Genomic DNA, 25,428 nt, shown 5'->3' on the forward strand with positions numbered 1-25,428 from the left:
AAAGCTCACATTTCAAAGTTAGTCGCACAGTGTCGACAGCCAGTGTTATAAATATAAACTTAATACTCCGTTGGTGAGCGACGGGCGATTGGTATTGGCTCGAAATCGATCGCTGATCGCTCAGAGGTGTAAGTACAAACTCAAAATGGAGACATGTATTCAATTCGATTGAAATCGATATTCTATTATTGACGCAAATAAAGAAAGTCGATAATGTACATTGAATTATAGATACAGCAGCTGGATCTTACACGGGTTCCTTTGTATAATTCATTTCTCAAATAGTTGAATATATTACAAGTTTTACTTTGGATTTCAAAATTTTTACTTATAAAATGCAGTAAAATATATGCACAGCAAACAGCAAGGCCCCGCTAATTAGTGTATTGCTTTTCGAGTTTAGTGTACTGGAAACAAAACCTGCGTTTTTCCTGACAACAAATCGAATTTTCTATAATGGCAACACCATAATGTGGTACTGATCATCATGCACAAATCATAGAATAGAAACTATGCGGCAGGCTCTGTGTGATATCTCATATCATGTAAATGTTATGCTTAGCCTGAGTCGCTCGGCCTATCTCGAACAAAATCGCCATGCGTAGCTTTTGAAAAACGAGAGGATTCGTTGTACTATCACGGCAATTTTGACACGAAGATATTGGGATGATGACGATGTGAGTCGTATCTGGGTAAAAACCATACCATTCCAATCATCATAAGATTCAGAATAAGTATAACGCTCTTAAAATATTGGAGAAAATTGGTGATAAATAAACTCACCCCTTCGGCGAAGCTCATACACTTGGTGAAGACCGTCGCCAGAGACCTTGGTGTTGTCCATAGAAATATCCGTCGTTTAGGCTCGTTACTGATTGCATCCATACTACTGTAAAGTGAATTTCTTTCGCTGTAAAATGAATCAGATGAATTGAGGTATTTGCAATATTAAAACAAAAATGGAACAAACTTGTTTTCAACGAGTGCTGTTATTGTAACGCTTTGACATATCCAAACCTTATACATGTATATACATAAACACATCACAGTTTTATGACCTAAACACAAATTATCATATATGGTCATGTTTTTTATGTTGGGCACCAGTTGCGTTGCATGTGTATTTTTCAAACAAATCACATGCTTTTACAGGTTTGGTACTATAACTTCAGTTAGTTTACATTAGAACCCAATAAAAGTATAAATATTCTGAGAGCATATACTCAGACGATTTCAGAAACGATACAATGGGAGTCATTATACAGGGTTACCCATATAATATACAGGGTGTAATAAGCAAAATAAGAATGAAAATATTAATTCGGCATATGCAAAACTTGCACGCATCTGCTCAACACAGGCCTAATTGGTTCATTAAGCACGGGATTCCGTCGGCGCATTTTTCGTTTTTGACAAAACTTTTGCTGTTGATGGCTTTTAAAATAAACTTTCTTATAATCGTCGGACGGTTTCATAAAATATAAAACTTCTTCTTTCAAATAAGCCTAAATTCGATTGTATCCAATGACGGGAACCGGTGGGCAATTTTGATTTCGTTTGGTCATTTTTTTCAAGCTTCAATGAGAACAGTGCCTGTTTTTGACGATTTTCTGCGGGTTGCCAGCGCTAAATTCATCAGCAAAATTAAAATATCTGTCAAATGTGAGGTCGTCGGACGGAATTAAAATCTACAGAATATTCTCTTTCCAGTGATATAACACACTTCGTGATTGGTTCATGGGAAGAGGTGGGCAAAACTTGTCAAATCACGGGGACCGTGTCTCCAGGGTTGCCAAACCCGCGATTTGGTAGCCCAATAGGGCGACTTTTGAAGATTTTCCCAGCGACTTTTGACAATTTCCTGTCCCATAGAAACCAATGGTTAAGAAAAAATTTGGACGACTTTTCAACATTGTCTCCCGCGACTTCCGATAGTTTCCTGTCCCATAGAAACCAATGGTAAAGAGAAAAATTGGGCGACTTTTCTATTATTTGACCCGCGATTCGGGCCACAACGCTTTACGATACGGGGATGTGTTTGTCGACACTATACTTCCTGCTATAGGCCTAACTCACTCTGTTACGCTAATGTTTAGGATCCATTTGGTAAAGTGGAATGGTCCACTTATCTGAGCAGTGCTCATGAGCCGTGCAATTAGGTCGTCGTGTACAAAAAGGTCACACACACACTGAGTGTTGCAAACAAATAGCTAATGCACAAATCAGGGCAAAAGTTTTCCATATGTAGGGGTGTCACACCTCGACGTACATTGATAATGTAAAGTTTTGACACATGTTTAATATAGTTAACTTAATTGCCCACCCAGCCATATGGAACTTTTAGCGGTCAAGTACTTCAATTATGTAAATACAGGGTGATCAAAAATCTATCAATATTTATATAAATTTCTTCAAAACACCCCTAATCTGGCACTGGAGATGCAAATTTTAATGATTGAGGCATGTAACTAGATTTAAAATAAGCTCAACAATCCAGTTGTGAAAGTTAAAAGAGAATTCGACAAAGCGTTTTCGTAAAATTGACTTTTGGATCAAAAGTGAGCATAGGGCGCTCTTTCAGATTTGTCGCAAACTTTCTATGTTTTACTAGTTTTAGCACCCTTTTGAATGTTGCCTACATTAAATCCCTATTCAAATACAGAGGGCAACAAACTTTATTAATGTAGCAACAAGTAATTAGTAATTTTTAATTGTCTAATTAACAAATACTGAGGCCATGAATGCTAAACATGATTGGCTGAGATCAATACAGAAACAAGTAGAAATCCATCAATAATGTTTATTGAAGATCATGTGGCGGAGGATCACCATTGTACAGCATTGTGATCCTCCGCCACATGATCTTCCGCCACATGAGCCACCCCTGACTAATTAGACTTAACGAGTTGCAGTAATTAGTACAAATGAAAATCATACATTTTTGTTTCAGAAATTGAAAGACCAATGTCTAAGGGAAAATAATAGTACTAAACAAGCTCATAATAAATATCAAATAAACAAGCTACATGCATGTAAATATGTGACGTGTCATGTCAAAAGGAGACACTTTTGGGCAGGATCGTAAATGGAGAAATAGCCAAAAATCTGCCCAGGGGTGATTTGTTCACAATTTGGGTTTGTTGCGAATTTGTGATGTTATTAATGTTAACAATATTGTCTGATAGTTTCAGGCCGGAATATAACTGGCATCTTCTATTTTTGAGACATTTTTCAAGGTAATTCCTACTCTCAACATTGTCAATAGTATTTTTAAAGGTCGATATCTCAATTTCCAATTTTATAATACCATAACTTACGAACGCAATATCTTCGCTTCGGAATGCCCGATTTTATTGGGGAAAACGGCGCTGTGGAGCAAAATATCTCTTTATTTAAGATATGTCAAAATATCAAAATTGATAACCTGCCCAAAAGTGTCTCCTTTTGACATGACACGTCACATATGTCTTGATGAGTAAGAATGCAACAAAGCCACCCTTTTAGGTGCCCAGTATATATAAAAACATGACCATATGCCTACACTACAGACTTTTAATGATCGGCCATCCATGCATCTATCCGAGTACACTACAGAGTAGGTCGATGTCACGTACAACACAATAAATCATATCTCCTTTTCAGCCACACATACATGTATCACGCTTTTACCTAGTCAGAGATTTGACATAGTTCTAAATTCTAGTCAACTATGTTGTCAAGATCAAATGCAAGAAATAGAGGCGATTTCAGCGCTGTCATTCCATTTGGTACATATTTAGTGCCATGTTCATGCATAATAGCTGCGAGTGTGTGGACATCGAAGCCAGCGCATTCTGAACCAGAGTGAAGTTGAACTTATACTCTACTGTGAGCGGCAAGCGATTAGTAGCTAACCAATGAAATAGCGTGCTTTTCCCAATACATATAAAACGCTCTGCTTCATTTGCTAGAATGAAATCGCTCGTCGCTCAGCGATGTAATGTACATGTAAAATCACTTCAGAACCTGAGCAAGCAATTAGATTTGTGATGGCGCTCTTCGGCCTGAATTTTGCGCCAAGGAGTGCTGATACTGCTGATATCACTTGTCGCTTTTTCTGATTTTGGTTTCATGGGTAAGTATAAAAGCAGTTTGAAGTTGGTCTCAGTCCGCCCGGGTCGCGATATTTCTAGCGTTACAAAGTAGTAGGCCTACGACTTCGAAAAACTAGAGCGGTTACCGCACTATAGGTGAACCATGGGGCTTCGGCAGTGTATTGTGGTATACCATTGTCACACGTTTTGGACTTTTTCTGTTTCATGTGACACCAGAAACTTTGCGAGATATTGAATAGTAGAAAAGAGCCAAAATACGAATATTGACCCGGGACTTAGGGACCGTTCACAAACACTTGTTAGGGGGGCCTGATGCAAAAAGGGGGCCCTGAAAATTGTTGACCCCCCAAGGCGGGCCTGAAAAAAATGACCACCAATTTTACTGGAAAAATCAAGTTCATATGCTTTTCTATGGGGTTGACCCATAAATTTCATGTCAAAAAGGGGGGGGGCCTGAATTTTTTTATTTCTTTTAAGGGGCGGCCTCGAAAAATTTTCGCGATGAAATTTTTTTGCATCAGCCCCCCACCCCTTACAAGTGTTTGTGAACAGTCCCTTACACATAACATTTTCTGGTTCGATCCTTAACGCATCATCAGCCCTACTGATCTTCTGGCGGTAAAGGTTCATTGACCTGTGAAGCGGATGATGTTGTTGTATCACAGGTCACCTTTGAGTTTAACCTGAGAGGTATCTTTCTGATCGCTGAACTGTAGGCCCCGATCAAGTTATAACGTAGGCCACTTCCCATATTCAGTGATAGGGGAGGCCAGTTCAGTTTGTTAGGGGGATCAAAAATTTGTTGATGTCAGAGGCCGAATTTTCCATCCCCCCCCCCCCCCGCTTCCACACTAAAGTATTTGTTAACACTCCCTCAGTGTCAGTTCATAGAGGATGCATTCTTAGAACATTGCACTGTTTGCACACCGTGACCTTGCCATCAAAATTGGAAATTCAATTATGCCATGCCTTTGAGGCACAGTGTCAACACCCTGTATTATAAATATTTTTTTCATACAGCTCTATACTCCGTTGAAATGAATATTCTTTTATTGAGATAAAGAAAGTTTACATATGCATTGTCTTATAGGACTTGCACCTGGAACTTAACTGAATGGGCTTAACGTGTTCCTTTATACCTATAAAGTATAATTGTAATTCTCAAAATTAAATATATCACAATTTTTACTTTGGATTTCAAAATCTTTACTTATAAAATGCAGTAAAAGATATCCACAACAAGCTGCAAGGCCCCGCTAATTAGTGTATTGCTTTATGAGTTGGTGTACTGGAAACAAAACCCTGATTTTACCTGAAAACAAATCGATTTTTCTTGTAATAGAAACATCATATGGGGTACAAGAGCATGCACAAATCGTAATAATGTGTAGAATATAGAAACTCTTTGGTTTCTCATATGATAGTCATGGTATGCTTAGCCTGAGTCGCTCGGCCTATCTCGAACAAAATCGCCATGCGTAGCTGTTGAAAAACGAGAGGATGTGTGAGGTTCAATAAGCAATTTTATTCATGTTTAAAAATAAAACAAACTGATCATGTCTTGGTGTATATGGATATCAACTGTAATAGCAAACAGGTAACGATTTTGTGCTGTGTGTTTTGCTTCAATAATTATAGCCACACTGCTTGGCAAGTCAGCACCGGATTTACCATTGGGCCAGATGTGCTTGGGCATAGATTTTTGGCTAAAATAGGGTAAAATTGGGCAATGGCCCATTATGGAACAAATTTCACTTTAATTCTGGGCTCAAATAGTCTGAAATTGACATTTTATTGCGCGCTTCGCAAATGTCCTAATCAAATGTATGCTCTACTAGCTCTAAATTGTAATGATCTCGCCGCCAATCGATCTCATACCTAAGCCAGAACTTGGCCACTAGAGTGGAAATGCCTTCCTTACGTTGAGTTGGGCCTCCATATTTTGGCCTGGCCCAAGGCCCCTAAAAAGCAAAAAGTAGTTAAAAAATATATTACTTCATTTAAGTTTAATTCTTATCTAGTGATATAAGCATGATAAGTAACATTTCATCATATTTTGGTCACTACATGTAACACTTGTGTAGAACAACATTTCTTTGTTACAAAATGGCTCCCATACTACTGCACCACAAGTATATAATTATTTGACACGATCTGGTCCATGGTTATAAATATATAAATATATACATCTTTTGAAAGTAGATACCAGCGCTTCGTAGGTATTCTTTATTTCTCAAGTCGAGTTGTGTGTATGATTTTATTTGCATTCATGTTAATCATGCATCAAAAGTTATCATGGTCGCATACTATACTATACATTTTCTCATAAAGCGGCATATCGTCGGCCATATCACATACTGACGTATTTGCAAAATACGCATTTTGAGAAAATCGAACTTGAAAATCTAGCGATTTTCATTTGCTGCATAATCTTGTTTAAAGTATTATTGTCGATTAAAACCAGGTTAACAGTAATGCAATTATACCATATTTTCAATATAATTCACTTATCACTATCAGAGAATAACTTATTCTGCAAAAAAATAAGTATTAAATAAAATACGTCACTATGTAAAAAGGACTAATGTCAATTTCGCCGTTCAAATGACAAATACCTCGCGCAAATACGTCAGTATGTGAAACAGTTGCGCAAATGCGTCAGTATGTGAAAAGAACAAAGCAGCAATTTTGCTGTGCAATGACAGAGTCGTGCAAATACGTAGCGCAAATACGTCAGTATGTGAAACTGCAATTTCTTCAAATTGCAGATACGGTATACTGGGCTTGCGTAGTATAGGTGATCGGCAAATACGTCGTTATGTGATGCAGATATTTTCAAGGTTTTGTAAATATGACATAATTAAATTAATTAATATCTTACTAATTAAGGCACTTTGAGGCATGGTTTTTGGTAAATATATAGAGTAGAACGTAACAATCTAGTATACTAATTTTCTCAAAAATGTTAAAAATGTCGAATACGTCAGTATTTGATACGGCCAATATTATTCGATCAATGGTAGGAAATCAGGATCAATTTGTTAAGAAGGCAATTATTTTTTAGGATGAAACGCCGTACTTTAGCAGAACGTGTCGACGATCTTCCAGCTTCCAATCGTAGCATTGTATCTCTGAACTCTAGTCCCAGGAGATAACAATATTGTCGCATAACTGGCGATGGATTCGCATGCAGATCATCAGCATCGATGGCGATTGGAGATTGGCCTAAATGGATATGGTCCATAAGATCGTAGCTACTGTAAATTTGACCTGACCTTTGACCTTGGATAAAATAACAAATGCAAACTTGCTCTGGCTTGGATCATGGACCAAGTCGCACCTTCTCACCAAATTTGAGGGCCATGCGACCTGTCAGGTCCAGGAATAAAGGCGAACAGACAAACTCACATATCAAAAATCTTAAGATAAATAATACCTGTGAAAACTACCCTCAGGAATGATTAATGTAATCCATTAGCCAGTGCCAAGAGTTAGAGAATAAACGATAGGAATTTTTATTTTGCCTATCCTCTACCGTGTGATAGACGACAGGCAGGTCCAATATCACTACGATAAAAATATTGGACCTGCCTGTCGTCTATCATAGGTAGAGGATAGGCAAAATAAAAATTACTATCGTTTATTCTCATTCTTAGTCAGTTAAATATTATTTTAAATAACTGTAAACAATTTTTTTAAAGCAAAAACTAAGTTACCGTCATAAAACTCCCCTCATTATAAAATGAACGAAACTTGTTTACAACTTTACGTATTCTGTTGCGAGTACTGCTAGCGCGTCGCGTATTCCGCACTAGTCTACGCATACAGCGCGATACATACGCGCACCTCTACACGCGTGTAAGGCATTATCAAGGCGCATGATGACGTGGGGTCGTCTACGGCCTGATAAACGGCACCCGAAATCTTGCGATTGTCCAATCAAAAATGTGTCTACGAACTAGACCACTCCCACTGACTAAGAATTAGTATTGTCAGAGGCAATGAACTGTTTAGTGACATAAACTACTTAAAATGGCTCTGGGGCCACAGAGGGAGATAAAAAGTTAGACTTATTAGTATATAGTATGATAATCGTAACCATAAAAATCCCCAGTGATTTGTTTTTTAAGTTTCTCAATAAAAATGTATTCTTCCATTATGGTCGAATTCGTATGCTATGCATTTTCTCATAAAGCGGCATACATTGATCGATCACTGGTAGGAGATCAGGGTCAATTTGTTCTCGAGATGGCAATTCTATTGGAGGATGAAACTCCGTGCTCTTAAACGCATCTTCGTAGAACCCACCGCCTTCTTCCATCTTGCTCCATTGCAGGTACGTTTTAGACGCAATCCACGTGTCGACAATCTTATCTCCAGCTTCCCATTGTAGCATTGACTCTTTGAACTCCACACCCAGGAGATGACAATATTGTCGAAGAACTGACGCTGGATTCGCTTGCAGATCATCAGCATCGATGACGATTGGAGATTGGTCTAAATTTTCCTGGATATGGACCATAAGATCGTATAGCTCTCCAAAGCCGAACATCTCCGGAACTAAGTACCTTGGCATGTCTGCGAATGGTTTATCGATAAACGATGGCATAACTGTCACAAAAGCCTTCTTCCATGATGGAAATAACCTATACGGATTACGTATAAGAAATGTGTGTGTATATCCACGCGGTATGTTGTCATAATTGGATCGTAGACTGTAAGCTTGGTCGTGGACAAAAACGAAAGACTTGTCAGGAAATGGCGATTCCAACATCTGTTTGACCCACTGGAATGTAGCTATGTTATCATCGAAAGCTAAATCTATTTTTGCCGCTTTGGATTCTGGGGAAAGGATGCCTTCTTTGAATGTATTCTGCCATTCGTCTTCTGCTGCGTTCTCTGGACCAAAGAGATTAGCTGTGACGATTGGCGACTTGATGATTTGAACCTAAAAAGGAAATCAAGATGGATAGGTATTTTTAAGTTTACCTTCTATTGCACAGTTCCAACCGCAAAATCGAGATATGTAACGAATAAATAAACGAAAAGTCTTTAGGACAATAATTCGCGAATAGTGTAGACACTTCGCTAGGATAAGAAAATATTCCTGTTAAAGGCTAGATGTTAAAGGCTAGGGGCCCCAGAGGCCCAAATGTTAAAACAAAGGGCCGGCCATTTCTCAGCAAATAAAATAGTTACAGGGTTCAGATTTGGTACACTAATAGGTCTTAAGCATTATACTACTATATGTATATATGAGCCCCATGTGTCACATAATATGGGCCCCAGGGCCCCAAACGCTAAAACATAGAGCCGGCCGTTACTCTGTAAATAAAGCACCTACAATGCCCAGCTTGAGTCTACTGATAGAACTAGAGAATCATACTTCAACATATGTACATGAGTCTCATAAATCAAATATTATGGGCCCCAGGGCCCCAAATGTTATTAAAACAAATGGCCGGCCGTTTCTCATCAAATAAAGCAGCTTTAGGGCTCACAGTTTGTACACAGATTGCACCTGAAAATTATATATGTACATGTGAGCCCCATATATCACATTATATGGGCCCCAGGGCCCCAAACGCTAAATCATAGGGCCGGCCGTTACTCAGTAAATAAAGCAGCTACAGGGTTCAGATTTGATACACTAAACGGTCTTCAGCATTATATTGTTATATGTGTATATGAGCCCCATGTGTCACACAATATGGGCCTCAGGGCCCCAAACCCTAAAACATAGGGCCGGCCGTTACTTAGTAAATAAAGAAGCTACAATGCCCAGCTTTAGCCTACTGATAGAATTACAGAATTATACTTCAACATATGTACATGAGCCTCATAAGTAAAATACAATGGGCCCCAGGGCCCCAAATGTTAAAACAAAGGGCCAGCCGTTTCTCATCATATAAAGCAGCTTTAGGGCTCAGAGTTTGTACACAGATTGCACCTGAAAATTACATTGTTATATGTACATATGAGCCCCATATATCACGTAATATGGGCCCCAGGGCCCCAAGCGCTAAAACATAGGGCCGGCCATTACTCAGTAAATAAAGCAGCTACAGTGCCCAGCTTGAGTCGCTTGATAGCACTAGAGAATTATACTTCAAGATATGTACATGGACCTCATAACTCAAATATAATGGGCCCCATGGCCCCAAATGTTAAAAACAAAGGGCCGGCCGTTTCTCATCAAATAAAGCAGCTTCCGGGCTCAGAATTTGTACACAGATAGCACCTGAGAATTATATATATTGTTACTAACACCCCCACCCCACCCCACACACATAGGACTAAACAGACAGATCCGTATTATAATATAATAATTGTAAATACCAGCGTGAAGCGTTAAGGCTGTTCCAGTTAAATTACATATCCATTGGCTGTTCCATTTAATTTACATACTCCCTCTGAAATGGCCCCAAAATAGGCTGTTCCGTTTAATTTACATACTCCCTCTGGAATGGCTGTTCCATTTAATTTACATACTCCCTCTGAAATAGTTTTCCCCTAATCATATTGCATAGCCTCACTGTGAATAAGAGAGACTGACAACAGCAACCTATGGAGAGTAAGAGAGACGCCTCCCTGGGAGGGGCCTTTTTACAATTTCTTTATTTTAAGTGCTACGACAGTGCAACCGCCATTCAATTAAAGCTTGTGACTTGAACTTTCACTGTTTACACATTTTCTGCCCAATTGGGCGCCTTTTTACAATTTCTTTATTTTAAGTCCTCAGCAAATAAGGACTGTAAGTTTGGGTACACCGATAACATGCAGGTATAGCCGTATTTGTGTACAAATATATAGCCTTCTAGTTAATCTCTTTCTTTACCAGTCTTTCAGTACTTTGTGTATCCACCGTTGGCTTCCCTTACAGCAGCAGCCACGGCGTCTCATGCTCCTAATGAATCAGCTCTATAAAAACCATTGAATAGGCTTCTTTGCCATTTTTATCTGTCGACCTCTTTGTACTTAAACATTCATAACTTTTCTCAGGAGTGTCGTAGGGTAGTAATTGAGGTGTCAAAATGCACAGGATAATCCCTCGCACGCGATTATTTAGCAAACTTACAAAATTAGTCGCTAGATTTTAACAGTGGGTAAATTTCCTAACCATAAAGAAACTTTTTGGCGTAGGTTTAGATTAATGTCAGCAAGTGAATTTGTATATGGGATTATACAATGTGTATGATATCATACACTTCTAGTGCCCGTTTCTATTCATCGTTATGTATTCTTCTCCCGTGCATTATTTTCGCGAACTACCCTTCACAGCCCAAATTATATAAACCTGCACGCTAAACAATGCATTATCTAAAACCTGCACGCTAAACAATAGATTCTAGATAATACGTGCACGCTCAAATACTAGAAATACTACTTTCACATAACCATATAGTAGAGTTAGGTGACGCTTTCGACACAGAGGTCACATAACTATATAATTGTCTGTTCGATACCATCAAAAAAGTACGAATATACATTCTGTGGTGTTAAAATGGTATAGTTACAAACGGTGTTCTATAATAGTGCAATATCATTGATTAATGACCTCAAATAAATCAAACATCAAATGAGAATAATCGAGCTTTTATTAATTAAAAAGGGCCAAAAACAGGTGGATCATAATTATACAAGATGACACCATTGCAAAATATTCAGCATTTTACAAATGAAATACATGTAGGCCTATATCTAAAATAACATAGCCGGGCCCGGGAAACACACACTAGCGCATAATATCATGATCATGCTTTATAATATCATAGGCCTTCAAACACATGTGTTTGAAGGCCTATGATAATACTGAACAAATTGTTAAATCCCAATGTCGTGTGTTTTAATATAAGTAGATTTTAAAAGAGCTATATTATAAAAGTCCAGTTGATATTCACCGTAGTACTAGTCGGACATCTAAATCGATCGTTTCCAGGTGAACTGGTTCAGTGCTCTAAATGATCACAACATAAAGTCAATTGGTTACAAACCATGCGTGAATAAGTTACTAAAGTATGACGTATGGCGCAATCGATACCATTGATAGCTAACTTATACAGGGATTGATTTTTTTTACCAGTTAAATGCTACGTAGCTGGTCAATGTCCTGACGGTGTTTTTTAAAATGTAAGATATTTTCCCTAATATTAAAACTAATATAATGAATGCAGCAATTAATATTGCCTATTGTTTTAATAGGCCTACACTCAAAGTGTATGAAGGATAATGTACTCGTGCAAATGCATTCGTCAAGATAATTGCACTTGCCATGGAGTTATTGCATTTAGCTCTTGAGCCTATCGGCTCTCGAGCAATGCAATAACTCCACGGCGCGTGCGATTATCTTGACGAATGCATTGCACTCAGTTCATTATCCTTATCATAATACACTACAGACGGAATGATCGGCCATCCATGCATCTGTCACACTGGAGAGTAGGTCGATGTTACGTACAACTCAATATGCCGCACTAAATCATATTATCTCATTTTAACACCTAAATTTTAGTTCCAAATCCAGTCAACTTTGTTGTCGAGATCAAATGCAAGAAATAGAAGCGATTTCAGCGCTGTTATTTGGTACATATTTAGTGCCATGCTCATGCACTATAGCTGCGAGCATGTGGACATCGAGGCCAGCGCATAAGTGAAGTTGAACTTATACTCTACTGTGAGCGACAAGCGATTAGTAGTTAACCAATGATATAGCGTCCTTTTCCCAATACAAATAAAATGCTCTGCTTCATTTGCTAAAATGAAATCGCTCGTCGCTCAGCGATGTAATGTAAAATCACTTCAGAACCTGAGCAAGCAATTAAATTTGCGATGGCGCTCTTCGGCCTGAATTTTGCGCCAGGGAGTGCTGATACTGCTGATATCATTAACGCTTTTTCTGATTTTGGTTTCATGGGTGAGTATAAAAGCAGTTGCAGTTGGTCTCATCCCGCCCGGGTCGTGATATTTTAGCGTTACAAAATAATAGGCCCAAGACTACGAAAAACTAGAGCGGTTACTGCACCATAGCTGAACCACGGGGCTTCGGCAGCGTATTGTGGTTCATGTGACCCCAGAAACTTTGCGAGATATTGAATAGTAGAAAAGACCCAAAATACGAATATTGACCCGGGACTTACGAGGAATGTCACCCCTGGTAGGGAAAATATTTGTATTATTATAATAATATTTAGACTACAATCTAGGCAACTGGACTTACGTTTTTGAATGGAAAATTTTCACGTTCGATCCTGAACGCATCATCAGCCCTACTGATCTTCTGGCGGTAAATGTTCATTGACCTGTGAAGCGGGTGATGTTGTTGTATCACAGGTCACCTTCGAGTTTAACCTGAGAGGTATCTTTCTGATCGCTGAACTGTAGGCCCCTATCAAGTTATAACGTAGGCCGCTTCCCCTATTCAGTGAAAGGGGAGGCCAGTTCAGTTTGTTAGTGTGATCAATGTGTTGATGTCAGAAGCCGATATTTCACCACCCCCCCTCCACACCAAAGTATTTGTTAACACTCCCTTAGTGTCAGTTCATAGAGCATGATCACGGTTCATTGATTCTGACTTAAATTTACCAAAGTCTATATCATGCCATTTTAGTCACGGTTGCCAAACTACATTGTATTGTTTGCACACCGTGACCTTGCCATCAAAATTGGAAATTCAATTATGCCATGCCTTTGAGGTTCAATAAACAATTTTATTCATGTTTAAAAATAAAACCAACTGATCATGTCTTGGTGTATATGGATGTCAACTGTAATAGCAAACAGGTAACGATTTTGTGCTGTGTGTTTTGCTTGAATAATTATAGCAACACTGCTTAGCAAGTCAGCACCCGATTTACCATTGGGCCAGATGTGCTTGGGCATACGTTTTGGCTAAAATAGGGTAAAATTGGGCAGTTATGGAACAAATTTTACTTTAATTCTGGGCTAAAATAGTCTGAAATTGACATTTTGTTGCGCGCTTCGCAAATGTCCTATGTCAAATTTATGCTCTACTAGCTCTAAATTGTAATGTCGATCCTAAACCAGAACTTGGCCACTAGATTGGAAATGCCTTCCTTACGATGAGTTGGGCCTCCATATTTTGGACTGGCCCAAGGCCCCTAAAAAAGTAAATCCAACCCTACAAAAAGCAAAAAGTAGTTTAAAAATATATCACTTCATTTAAGTTTAATTCTTATCTAGTGATATAAGCATGATAAGTAACATTTCACCATATTCTGGTCACTACATGTAATACTTGTGTAGAACAACATTTCTGTGTTACAAAAAGGCTCCCATACTACTGCAGCACAAGTATTATGTGACACGATCTGGTCCATGGTCATAAATAGCACCAGGAGCCTCTTTTGAAAGTAGATACCAGCGCTTCGTAGGTATTCTTTATTGTCGCATAAATGACGATGGATTCGCTTGCAGATCATCAGCATCGATGGCGATTGGAGATTGGCCTAAATGGATATGTCCATAAGATCTTAGCTACTTTAAATTTGACCTGACCTTTGACCTTGGATAAAATAACAAATGCAAACTTGCTCTGGCTTGGATCATGGACCAAGTCGCACCTTCTCACCAAATTTGACGGTCATGCGACCTGTCAGGTCCAGGAATAAAGGCGAACAGACAAACTCACATATCAAAATCTTAAGATAAATAATTCCTGTGAAAACTACCGTAAGGAACGATTAATGTAATCCATTAGCCAGTGCCAAGAGTTAGTATTGTCAGAGGCAATGAACTGTTTAGTGACATAAACTACTTAAAATACTGGCTCTGGAGCCACAGAGGGAGATAAAAAGTTAGACTTATTAGTATATAGTATGATAATCGTAACCATAAAAATCCCCAGTGATTTGTTTTTAAGTTTCTCAATAAAAATGTATTCTTCCATTATGGTCGAATTCGAATGCTATACATTTTCTCATAAAGCGGTATACATTGATGGATCACTGGTAGGAGATCAGGGTCAATTTGTTCTCGAGATGGCAATTCTTTTGGAGGATGAAACTCCGTGCTCTTAAACGCATCTTCGTAGAACCCACCGCCTTCTTCCATCTTGCTCCATTGCAGGTACGTTTTAGACGCAATCCACGTGTCGACAATCTTATCTCCAGCTTCCCATTGTAGCATCGACTCTTTGAACTCCACACCCAGGAGATGACAATATTGTCGCAGAACTGACGATGGATTCGCTTGCAGATCATCAGCATCGATGACGATTGGAGATTGACCTAAATTTTCCTGGATATGGACCATAAGATCGTATAGCTCACCAAAGCCGAACATCTCCGGAACTAAATACTTTGGCATGTCTGTGAACGGTTTATCAACAAACGATGGCATCAGTTTCACATAAGCCTTCTTCCATGATGGAAATAGCCTATATGGATTACGTATAAGATATGTGTGTTTATATCCACGTGGTATGTTGTCATAATTGGATCGTAGACAGTAAGCTTGGTCGTGAACGAAAACGAAGGACTTGCCAGGAAATGGTGATTCCAACATCTGTTTGCCCCACTGGAATGTAGCTATGCTTTCATCGAAAGCCAAAGCCACTTTTGCCGCTTGTGATTCTGGGGAAAGGATGCCTTCTTTGAATGTTTTATGCCATTCGTCATCTTCTGCTGCGTTGCACTCTGGACCAAATTTATGTGCTGCGTTAATCAGCCCCTTGATGATTTGAACCTAAAATGAAATCAAGATGGAAAGTTATTTTTAAGTTTACCTTCTTTTGCACGCTACTGTTTGTTTGTTTGATTTATTTCTTCTTTAACCTGGGACACTCAATCAGTTGAAAACACAATTAATCATCTGTTCTTCCTTGAGGCCCATTGTGCACCCGTTTCCAAACGCAAAATCGAGATATGTAAAGAATAAATAAAATGAAAAACGTCTTTAGGACAATAATTCGCGATTAGTGTAGACACTTTGCTAGGCTAATAAATATCCCAGTTACATCACCACTTCTGCGGTTAATTAGCGATTTACATCTTTATTCCGATACCGCTAGGATAAATCACTCCATTTAGATATTCCTTCTATCACCTGAGAACAGTTAGGCATGACGGGTATACGCGCATCTTAAGACGATATATATAGGCGTAAAGTAGTGTTAAATGAACTCACCCTTCAGCGAAACTCATACACTTGATGAAGACGGTCGCCAAAGATCTTGGTGCTGTCCAAAGAAATATTCTCAGTTTAGGTTCGTTACTGATTTCATCCATTCTGATGAAACGTGATTTCCTTTGGCTGTTCAATGAATAAGGTGAATTGAAGTAATACAACAATTGAAATATTACAACAAAACTCGAGGGCTTAAAACCAGAACCATCTATGTCCACAATCACACGTTGCTCATTCCAGCAACAAATGGACGGTTAATGCTGCCCTCCATAACTGCAAATAACTTTCGGGTATATGCATGGTCACTTAAACAGTTAGTTAGACACAAGTGACCATGTATACACACCAACGTTACTTGCGTTTTACGCGCTGTGCACTCAACACTCACATGGTCTGGTGCATAATAGAACATGTAGAAATGGTTTACGAACCGCTCACAAAATGTCAGCCACAATCCCCTCCAACCACAGCACCCCCACCCCACCACCCACATCCACGTTTTGCTCACGACAGTGTTTACAACCAATATAAGATTTGACCAATTTCCATTTATCAACGGGTGCTATACAGTGGAGAAACAAAAGTTACAAACATTTGTGATTAGCCTTTGGTCAGTTTTTGACCTAAAATAACTCCATTTTAGGCCAATTTAAATTTCTATACAAAGGTTGATTGAACAGATTCATCAGGATCGGTATTAATAGTAAACTGGTTAACAACGTTCTTTGTATCTGATCCAGAATGTTCACTTATTTGTGTACGTATCTACAACACCTGTTGATCAACGCTGGAACTACTTCTAGCGTCGGTTGCCAATAGCAGTCACTACCCATCAAGTGTTGATAAAGACAACAGGTGTTGTTGAAACGTACACAAGTAAGTGAACATTCTGGATCAGATACAAAGAACTTTGTTAACCAGTCTATGCAAAGGTGTAGTGATACCGATATACATCTGACTTCCATGTTGTAGGTACGTGCACTATATCACTGTTGTGGAGAACAAATCTAATCAATTTTTGCCTTTGTGTATTTGGTCTCATATCGGCCTCATATAATGACTAAAATGTCGCTCATTTTGGAGATCAAAGATAAATTTATGAAAATTTTACCTGCTTTACGACACTACAACTTGCAGCAATTAATGTTCCTTTTTTCTCGTTTGGCTGCCAATGTCATACACACTGATATATGGAATACGTAAAGCATAACGTGATTGATTGGATTTTCCGCTCCAAATACCAAATACCCATAAAACTTAGTACAAAATTTATTTCTCAAGATGGCAAAGTTCAAAGTGAAACTGGTGATCATAATAAAACTGATTACTAATAAAAAATTATATTACTAATAAACAAATAGCAGATAATAAGTTAGACAACACTGCAACTATTTAAGGCTGCTCCGGATCAGATATACGACGCAAGCAAAATGTTTTATTTCTCATATCTGTTGCATTTATTTTGGCCGATTTAGTAAAAAATAATGGTGTATAATATACAGTGGCGGCGCCAGGAATTTTTTTCGGGGGGGGGGCATTGAGGGGGCAAAGTGAATTTCAGGGGGCACAAAATCAACAAATTTTGCGTAAAATAACCGCAAAAAGGTGGCAGTTTTGTAATTTTGGGGTTTTACTGGTAGGAAATGCGCAATATCTGAAATAGGGGGCAAGAGTTCTGACAATGTTTCAGGGGCCGCCACTCATAATGTAGTAAGAAATGCGCAATATCTGATACTATATAATATTGGGACCGTTGCAACAAATGAGTTAGTAGAGAGATTGCGGGTTAAAGTCACGTTCACATCCAAAACTAGCCTCGTTCTACACAGCCAGTTTGTGTCGGTCCTGACGCTCGTCGTTCCTAGTATGTTCGTGATAGCCGCAGTCCCAGTGGATGATATATTGTTGCAGGTAAGCTGTGTTGCAACTTGGGAAGGTAAATGCTCATGCACTGTGGTGTTTGAAACGCATATCCAGTGATTGTATTAAAATTTGCAACATAAGTTTAGAGGTTAGTTGGTTTTATTTTTAAACATGAATAAAATTGCTTATTGAACCTTAAAGGCATGGCAGCATTGAGTTCCCAGTTATTTTGCTGGTAAGGTGTGCAAACAGTACAATGTAGGTTGGCAACCGTGACTAAAATGGTTTGATACAGACTTTGGTAAGTTTGTGTCAGAACTGTTTACTATGGTTAACCAAATATTGATTAAAAGCGTTGGATCGGTTGAAAGTTTATAAGTGGCCAAGCAATTCCTCATTTGTCATTATAAAACAACATACAACTAGACGAGTTAATTTACGTACCGGTATAAAAAAAAAAAAATGGAACAAAATACCAGATATAACTGAAGAAATTAGTTTTGCAGGTTTCTAAAGTTTGTGGATTATTCTAATTTCTGATTAAAAATAGAAATAAAGAGAGCTATGAAACGCTTCCCTTATACATGATGCAGTCATGTCTACAGTAGAATTCACCACGACCTTTGCAGGACTTAAACCCCATTAAAAGCTGTCGTTAATATATCCTTCCTAAAACACAAAAGTGCGAATATTTCCAAACACCTAAATAAGCTAAACATTTAGGACATGTTACAAAACTATATTTTCTAGAATTTCAGAGAATACTTTTAATATTGGCCGGTTATTTTTCACACAGTGGCATTAACTATGCAATTGCCTATACTTCTAACATACACTACTTGTAGAGGTCACGCGTGAATTGTGAGAGCTCTGTGTATTGTGTATAGGAAAACAGACAGTAAATGCAGTATGACTTTCAGTGAAATTTTACGAACTTTCTTTTTGTAAGCCCCATTAAGTTTGTGTTGTGTTTTGTTGCAACATGTCAGGAGACGATCATTACTATTAGTGAATATATTATACAAATTATCGTCTCATGCGTAACTTTCACTATAATTTAACTTGCTGTCGTTTTTTTTTTTTTGTGTATACAAAAATACAAGAAAAGTTATAAAATACCATGACATTTTTGACTCGTTTTGCAATTTTTCCAGTAGAACTAATCCGGATCCGCCACTCTGGAAGGACCGAGTTACTTTGGTTACAGAGCTTCTTCCCTTAAATCCGCCTCTGAGTCAAACTACAAATACCAGCAAATCAATAGTAATAAAAATAATAATAAAAATAAGTACTTTTTTAAAAACGCATCTTCATCTGTTCATAGTACCCGCCTTCTTTCATCAGTTGTTCCTTAGCAGAATCTTCTTGGACGCGATCCACGTGTCGACGATCTTATCTCCAGCTTACCATCGTAGCATTGAATCTTTGAACTCTACTCCCAGGATATGAAAATATAAGACCGTACACTACGAATCAGCCGTAAAGTTGGCCCGGTCAATTTTGTTTTATTTCGGTTTTAGAAAATATATACCATAAGCTTTAAATGGTACATCATTTGACTTCAAACGATATTCAGAAGTAGAACTCTGCTCCTTCAATAAAATGGTACCCTTTTACGGTTCTATAGGTGTCTCTTTTTCCACATTGCTGGCAATAAATATCAAACAGTCATAATATGCGGTTGTTAATTGTTGGTTATACATACCTAGACAAAATACAAAGCTTTGTAACCAACCACTTGAACAGGATTCTATAGAAATAGGTAGAAGGCTATTATCCTCTTCATCAACAGGATTATTTATTGGTTTAAACGGTGTTTGACTCGCGCTATCAAATGAGAAACATATCGCAACAAATTGAGGTACCTATGGATACGACCTTCACGCACATTTTACACTGTAAATCAGAATACAATTTGCCGACTTTACGGCTCATTCATAGCGTACGGCCACATATTATCGCAGAACTGACGACGGTGCAGGTCATCAGCATCGATAGCGATTGGAGATTGGCCTAAATTCTCCTGGATATATACCATAAGATACTCAAATATTTTCCAAGAAACAGAGATACCGGAGCGACTGATTGCGCCAGACCAGAAAAAGAGAATACACCACGGAATGGCAGGAACCCTCGCTCCAGCATTCCTATTGCACATACAAACAATGAGGATTAAAAGGACCCAAAAACATAGAAAATAATCAAATAACTAGTATTAAAGATGCATGCATATTTTTTTGTGAAACAATAAGAAAGACGTGGCTACTTTAAATTTGACCTGACCTTTGACCTTGGATGACATAACAAATGCAAACTTGCTCTGGCTTGGACCAAGTCGCACCTACTCACCAAATTTGAGGGCTGTGCGACCTGTCAGTTCCGCGAATAAGGGCGAACAGACAGACTCACATATAAAAAGAAATCGTAAGATAAATAATACCTATGAATCCTACCCTCAGGAATGAATAATGTAATCCATTAGCCAGTGCAAAGAGTTAGTATTGTCAGAGGCAATGAACTGTTTAGTGACATAAACTACTTAAAATACTGGCTCTGGCGCAACAGAGCACACCGACATCGCCCGGTTAATAATTACATTATACAGCAGAGACACTGAAATGAATACCCGGGATCGATACACGTGAATGTGCTATGCACGATTTGATATTCAGACGATAAATATTTGGATACCGGGGTAGAAAATGATGAATATCTCCCGTAATTGATTCAGTCTAAAGAAGCCAGATTTTGTTCCTTGCACTTGTATATATGTGTTCAACGGATATGACAGTCGTTAGCTAGCGTCTTGAGAAAGAAACGTGCGTTTTGAACTTAAAACCTGACAAAATATTGAGATTTTATATGTGCCGAACTATAGCGCAGCGTAGGCTAGCTGCACCTACACCCGTAGAGGCAGTCTAAAAGCAGATGACCATTGACCTCATCATGGCGTATGCATGCTCACTCACACACGGAGATGTCAAATACCAGGCTATTGTCAGTAGCTTTAGTTGGATGTCCCTCGGCTCATTATGCGTCTCAAAGGTCGGAACAAAATGGCCATGCGTGGCTGTGGATTCAACCTACCATGGCGATTTCTGCCATGAAGATATCGGGGCGATGACACTGTGCAGAGGGAGATAAAACAAAAGTTGGACTTATTAGTAGTATGATAATCGTAACCACATGAATGAATCCTCGGTGATTGTTTTCAAGTTTCTCGATAAGAATAATATTCTTCCATTATGGTCGAATTCGCATGCTATACATTTTCTCATTAGAGGATAAAACTCCGTACTCTTTAACGCATCTTCATAGAACCCACCACCTTCTTCCATATTGTTCCCTTGCAGAAACGATTCAGACGCAATCCAAGTGTCGACAATCTTATCTCCCGCTTCCCATTGTAGCATTGACTCTTTGAACTCCACACCCAGGAGATGACAATATTGTCGCAGAACTGACGCTGGATTCGCTTGCAGATCATCAGCATCGATGACTATCGGAGATTGGCCTAAATTTTCCTGGATATGGACCATAAGATCGAATAGCTCACCAAAGCCGAACATCTCCGGAACTAAGTACTTTGGCATGTCTGTGAATGGTTTATCAACAAACGATGGCATCAGTTTCACATAAGCCTTCTTCCATGATGGAAATAGCCTATATGGATTACGTATAAGAAATGTGTGGTTATATCCACGTGGTATGTTGTCATAATTGGATCGTAGACAGTAAGCTTGGTCGTGAACGAAAACGAAGGACTTGCCAGGAAATGGTGATTCCAACATCTGTTTGACCCACTGGAATGTAGCTTTGCTTTCATCGAAAGCCAAAGCCACTTTTGCTGCTTGTGATTCTGGGGAAAGGATGCCTTCTTTGAATGTTTTATGCCATTCGTCATCTTCTGCTGCGTTGCACTCTGGACCAAATTTATGTGCTGCGTTAATCAGCCCCTTGATGATTTGAACCTAAAATGAAATCAAGATGGAAAGTTATTTTTAAGTTTTTTTGCACGCTACTGCGAGATATGTAAAGAATAAATAAAAAAGAAGTATTTAGGATAATAATTCGCGATTAGTGTAGACACTTTGCTAGGCTAATAAATAGCCCAGTTACATCACCACTTCTACGGTTAATTAGCGATTTACATTTTATTTCGATACCGCTAGGATACATCACTCCATTTAGATATTCCTTCTATCACATGAGAACAGTTAGGCATGACGGGTATACGCGCATCTTAAGACGATTATATAGGCGTAAAGTAGTGTTAAATGAACTCACCCCTTCAGCGAAACTCGTACACTTGATGAAGACGGTCGCCAAAGATCTTGGTGCTGTCCAAAGAAATATTCTCAGTTTAGGTTCGTTACTGATTTCATCCATTCTGATGAAACGTGATGTCCTTTGGCTGTTCAATGAATAAGGTGAATTGAAGTAATACAACAATTGAAATATTACAACAAAACTCGAGGGCTTCTATGCCCACAATTACACGTTACTCATTCCGGACGGTTAATGCTGCCCTCCATAATAAATGCAAATGACTTTCGGGTATATGCATGGTAGTTAGACGCAAGTGACCATACGTAGACACCAACGTTACTTGTGTTTTTCGCGCTCTGCGTACTCAACACTCACATGGTCTAGTGCATAATAGAACATGTAGAAATAGTTTATGAACCGCTCGCAAAATGTCAGCCACAACCCCCTCCACCACAACCCACCCCCACCCCCACATCCACTTTTTGCCCACGACAGTGTTTACAACCAATATAAGATTTGAACAATTTCCATTTACCAAAGGGTGCTATACAGTGGACATGGTGGAGAAACAAAAGTTGGCGATTAGCCTTTGGTCAGTTTTTGACCTGAAAAAAACTCCATTTTAGGCCAATTTTAATTTCTATGCAAAGGTGTAGTGATACCGATATACATCTGACTGTCATGTTGTAGGTACGTGTACTATATCACTGTTGTGAAGAAAAATCTAATCAATTTTTGCCTTTTAGTCTCATATTAGCCTCATATAATGACTAAAATGTCGCTCATTTTGGAGATCAAAGATAAATTTATGAAAATTTTACCTGCTTTACGACACTAAAACTTGCAGCAATTGATGTTCCTTTTTTTCTCGTTTGGCTGCCAACACTGATATACAGAATACGTAAAGCATAATGTGATTGATTGGATTTTCCGCTCCAAATACCACACACCCATAAAACTACAAAAGAAGTCATTTCAAGATAGCAAAGTTCAACGTGAAACTCGTGATCCGTGTGATTTGTACCAATTCCCTGCAATTTTTTTTTTTTTGTTGTTGTTGTTGTTGTTGTTGTTGTTGTTGTTGTTGTTGTTGTGGTTTTTTTTATGAAACATAAAAATAAAAAAAAGACACTACAACGAGTAAATACCATAATAAACACTGATTACACAAAACGTAATTTATTTTACTAATAAACAAAACGCAGATAATTTAGACAACACTGTAACTATTTAAGGCTGTTCGGGATCAGATATACGACGTAAAAAATGTTTTATTTCTCATATCATTCGGCTGTATTTATCTTGGACCGATTTTGTAAAAATATGGAGTATAATGTAGTAGGAAACGCGCAATATCTGATACTATATAAAAGTGGGACCGTTGCAACAGATGAGTTAGTGTCATTATGCTCAGTCTGCTTTCCATGCATATCCCTAAGTTGTCATATTTGACTATTATACATGGAAAGCAGAATTTATTTCAAATACTGGAACTTACATTTTTTGCAACTTGCTACGTAGCGTCTGAAACCATCAGACTTCATCAGGCAACTGACCCGCTGGGCTGGTCATATCACACTTTGTAAGACCTAGCCGTCTCAAAGTGTCAACATTAATTCAAAACCTTGTGATTCTAACGACTAGATGACTGAGAATCTAGTTTTCACACTACATTTGGTCACACAACGCAGCTTTTAAATTTTCGTTGAAAATACTTGACTTTCTTGAAATACAGGAGTTGGCTATTTTAGGCTACATAGTGAATGTCGTAAAACAATGTAATTTTATTATATGGAATCTCTTCCGGGAAATATGATCAGGAATTCAGAATCATCACATTTCGATTGTCTTCCAGTACTCAAACACGTGCCATATCTACTTCTTTAATACACCAGTTATCTTCAAAAATTGCGGTGAGCCGGTGAGAGCATAACAAGAACCTTGCGGTTTCTTCGCATGTGAAGATATTATTACAATCAACTTTGTTCTGCCAATGCGCATGTCCCGACACCTTAGGTAAAGTCTGAAATGTTCCTCTCCTTATTGGGTAGTAGCTCTCCATGTACCAGTCGTCAGCACTTGTTTCATGATGGGGACGTAGACATTATATCGAGGGATGAGGTCCCTCTCCTCATCAACGTTGATAGGTTCATTATTTTCAATAAGACGGTGTTGTTGGTTTCTTCTTCTGTTGAATACAAAACTACACTGTGAAGTTGTCTAGCCCTATCTAAGATGAAATGCAGAGACTCGATACGTTTTGCCAACTGAGTTTAAGTGTATGCAGGATATAGGATCTTGAAATGGGAACCTGGGAAAGTCTTCAAGAAGTTTCTTTCTAAATACAGATAAGTAAGGTTGTTTTAGTGCACTGAAGGTTTTGTCACTTATGAATGATAATGCATTTTGACCCACTTTCAAAATTGGCAGATTCTGAAGTTTATTCAATGTACCATCATGCAAGGATGAAATCCGGAGTTCAAGCTTAGATTGAATGTAATGAAATTGTACAGTCCAGTATCATGCATGGCTGATATGTTGTTCCAAATATTGTAATTTGTGCAGGCTACTAAACACGAGCATGTGCATGAGATATGTGTGGTCGCTATACAATACCAAAGTTAAAAGTCCAGTGAATGCACCATCACTGGACTTTTAACTTTGGTATTGGATAGCGACAACACATATCCCATGCACATGTTCATGTAAGGATGATTTATTGTTCCATGTAAGATGTGTAGTAACTTGGGAAGGTAAATATAGTGTTTGAAACGCATATCCAGTGATTGTATCAGTGGCGAAGCTAGAGGAGCAGCCCCCCGCCGATTTGAACCTTGCCCCTGCTTGCCCCCCCAAATGAAAAACAGTAAATTAGGCGCGCGCATTTGTACCATAAACTTCTTTTGTCGCCAAAAGGAGCTGGATTCACTATACTCCAAGGCAATTTTTCCAACCTCATCTCCCCCATGTCAAAAAGAATTCTACGCCACTGTTCCGGGGACACATTCCAAGCAAATTCCCAAGACTCCTCATATCAGACACCCCCGTGTCGCCCAGT

General features: G+C 38.6%; 2 protein-coding genes across 3 annotated transcripts in view; both read right to left on the reverse strand.

The window, feature by feature from the left end:
• The window catches only part of LOC140141458 (uncharacterized), a 44,138-nt gene that overhangs the window by 12,037 nt on the left and 6,673 nt on the right, over positions 1–25,428 (reverse strand). Inside the window, exons 1-2 of one of the 2 annotated variants that reach the window (XM_072163323.1) lie at positions 3,670–3,818; positions 784–910 (exon numbers count right to left, since the gene is read on the reverse strand). The exons of the other annotated variant lie outside the window; for it this stretch is intronic. Coding sequence (XP_072019424.1) covers positions 784–885 — 102 coding nt within the window. The 5' untranslated portion in view covers positions 886–910; positions 3,670–3,818. Of the gene's footprint in view, positions 1–783; positions 911–3,669; positions 3,819–25,428 lie in introns of those variants that run through there. 2 annotated transcript variants of the gene reach the window in all.
• LOC140141644 (uncharacterized) lies at positions 13,856–16,175 on the reverse strand. The gene is made up of 2 exons (XM_072163555.1): positions 16,158–16,175; positions 13,856–15,797 (listed from the first exon to the last, which is right to left on the reverse strand). Exons 1-2 carry the CDS (start codon positions 16,173–16,175, stop codon positions 15,000–15,002), a joined length of 816 nt encoding a protein of 271 aa, XP_072019656.1. The 3' UTR covers positions 13,856–14,999.

This window comes from Amphiura filiformis, chromosome 19 (genome assembly GCF_039555335.1).
Source record: "Amphiura filiformis chromosome 19, Afil_fr2py, whole genome shotgun sequence".
NCBI lineage: Eukaryota > Metazoa > Echinodermata > Ophiuroidea > Amphilepidida > Amphiuridae > Amphiura > Amphiura filiformis.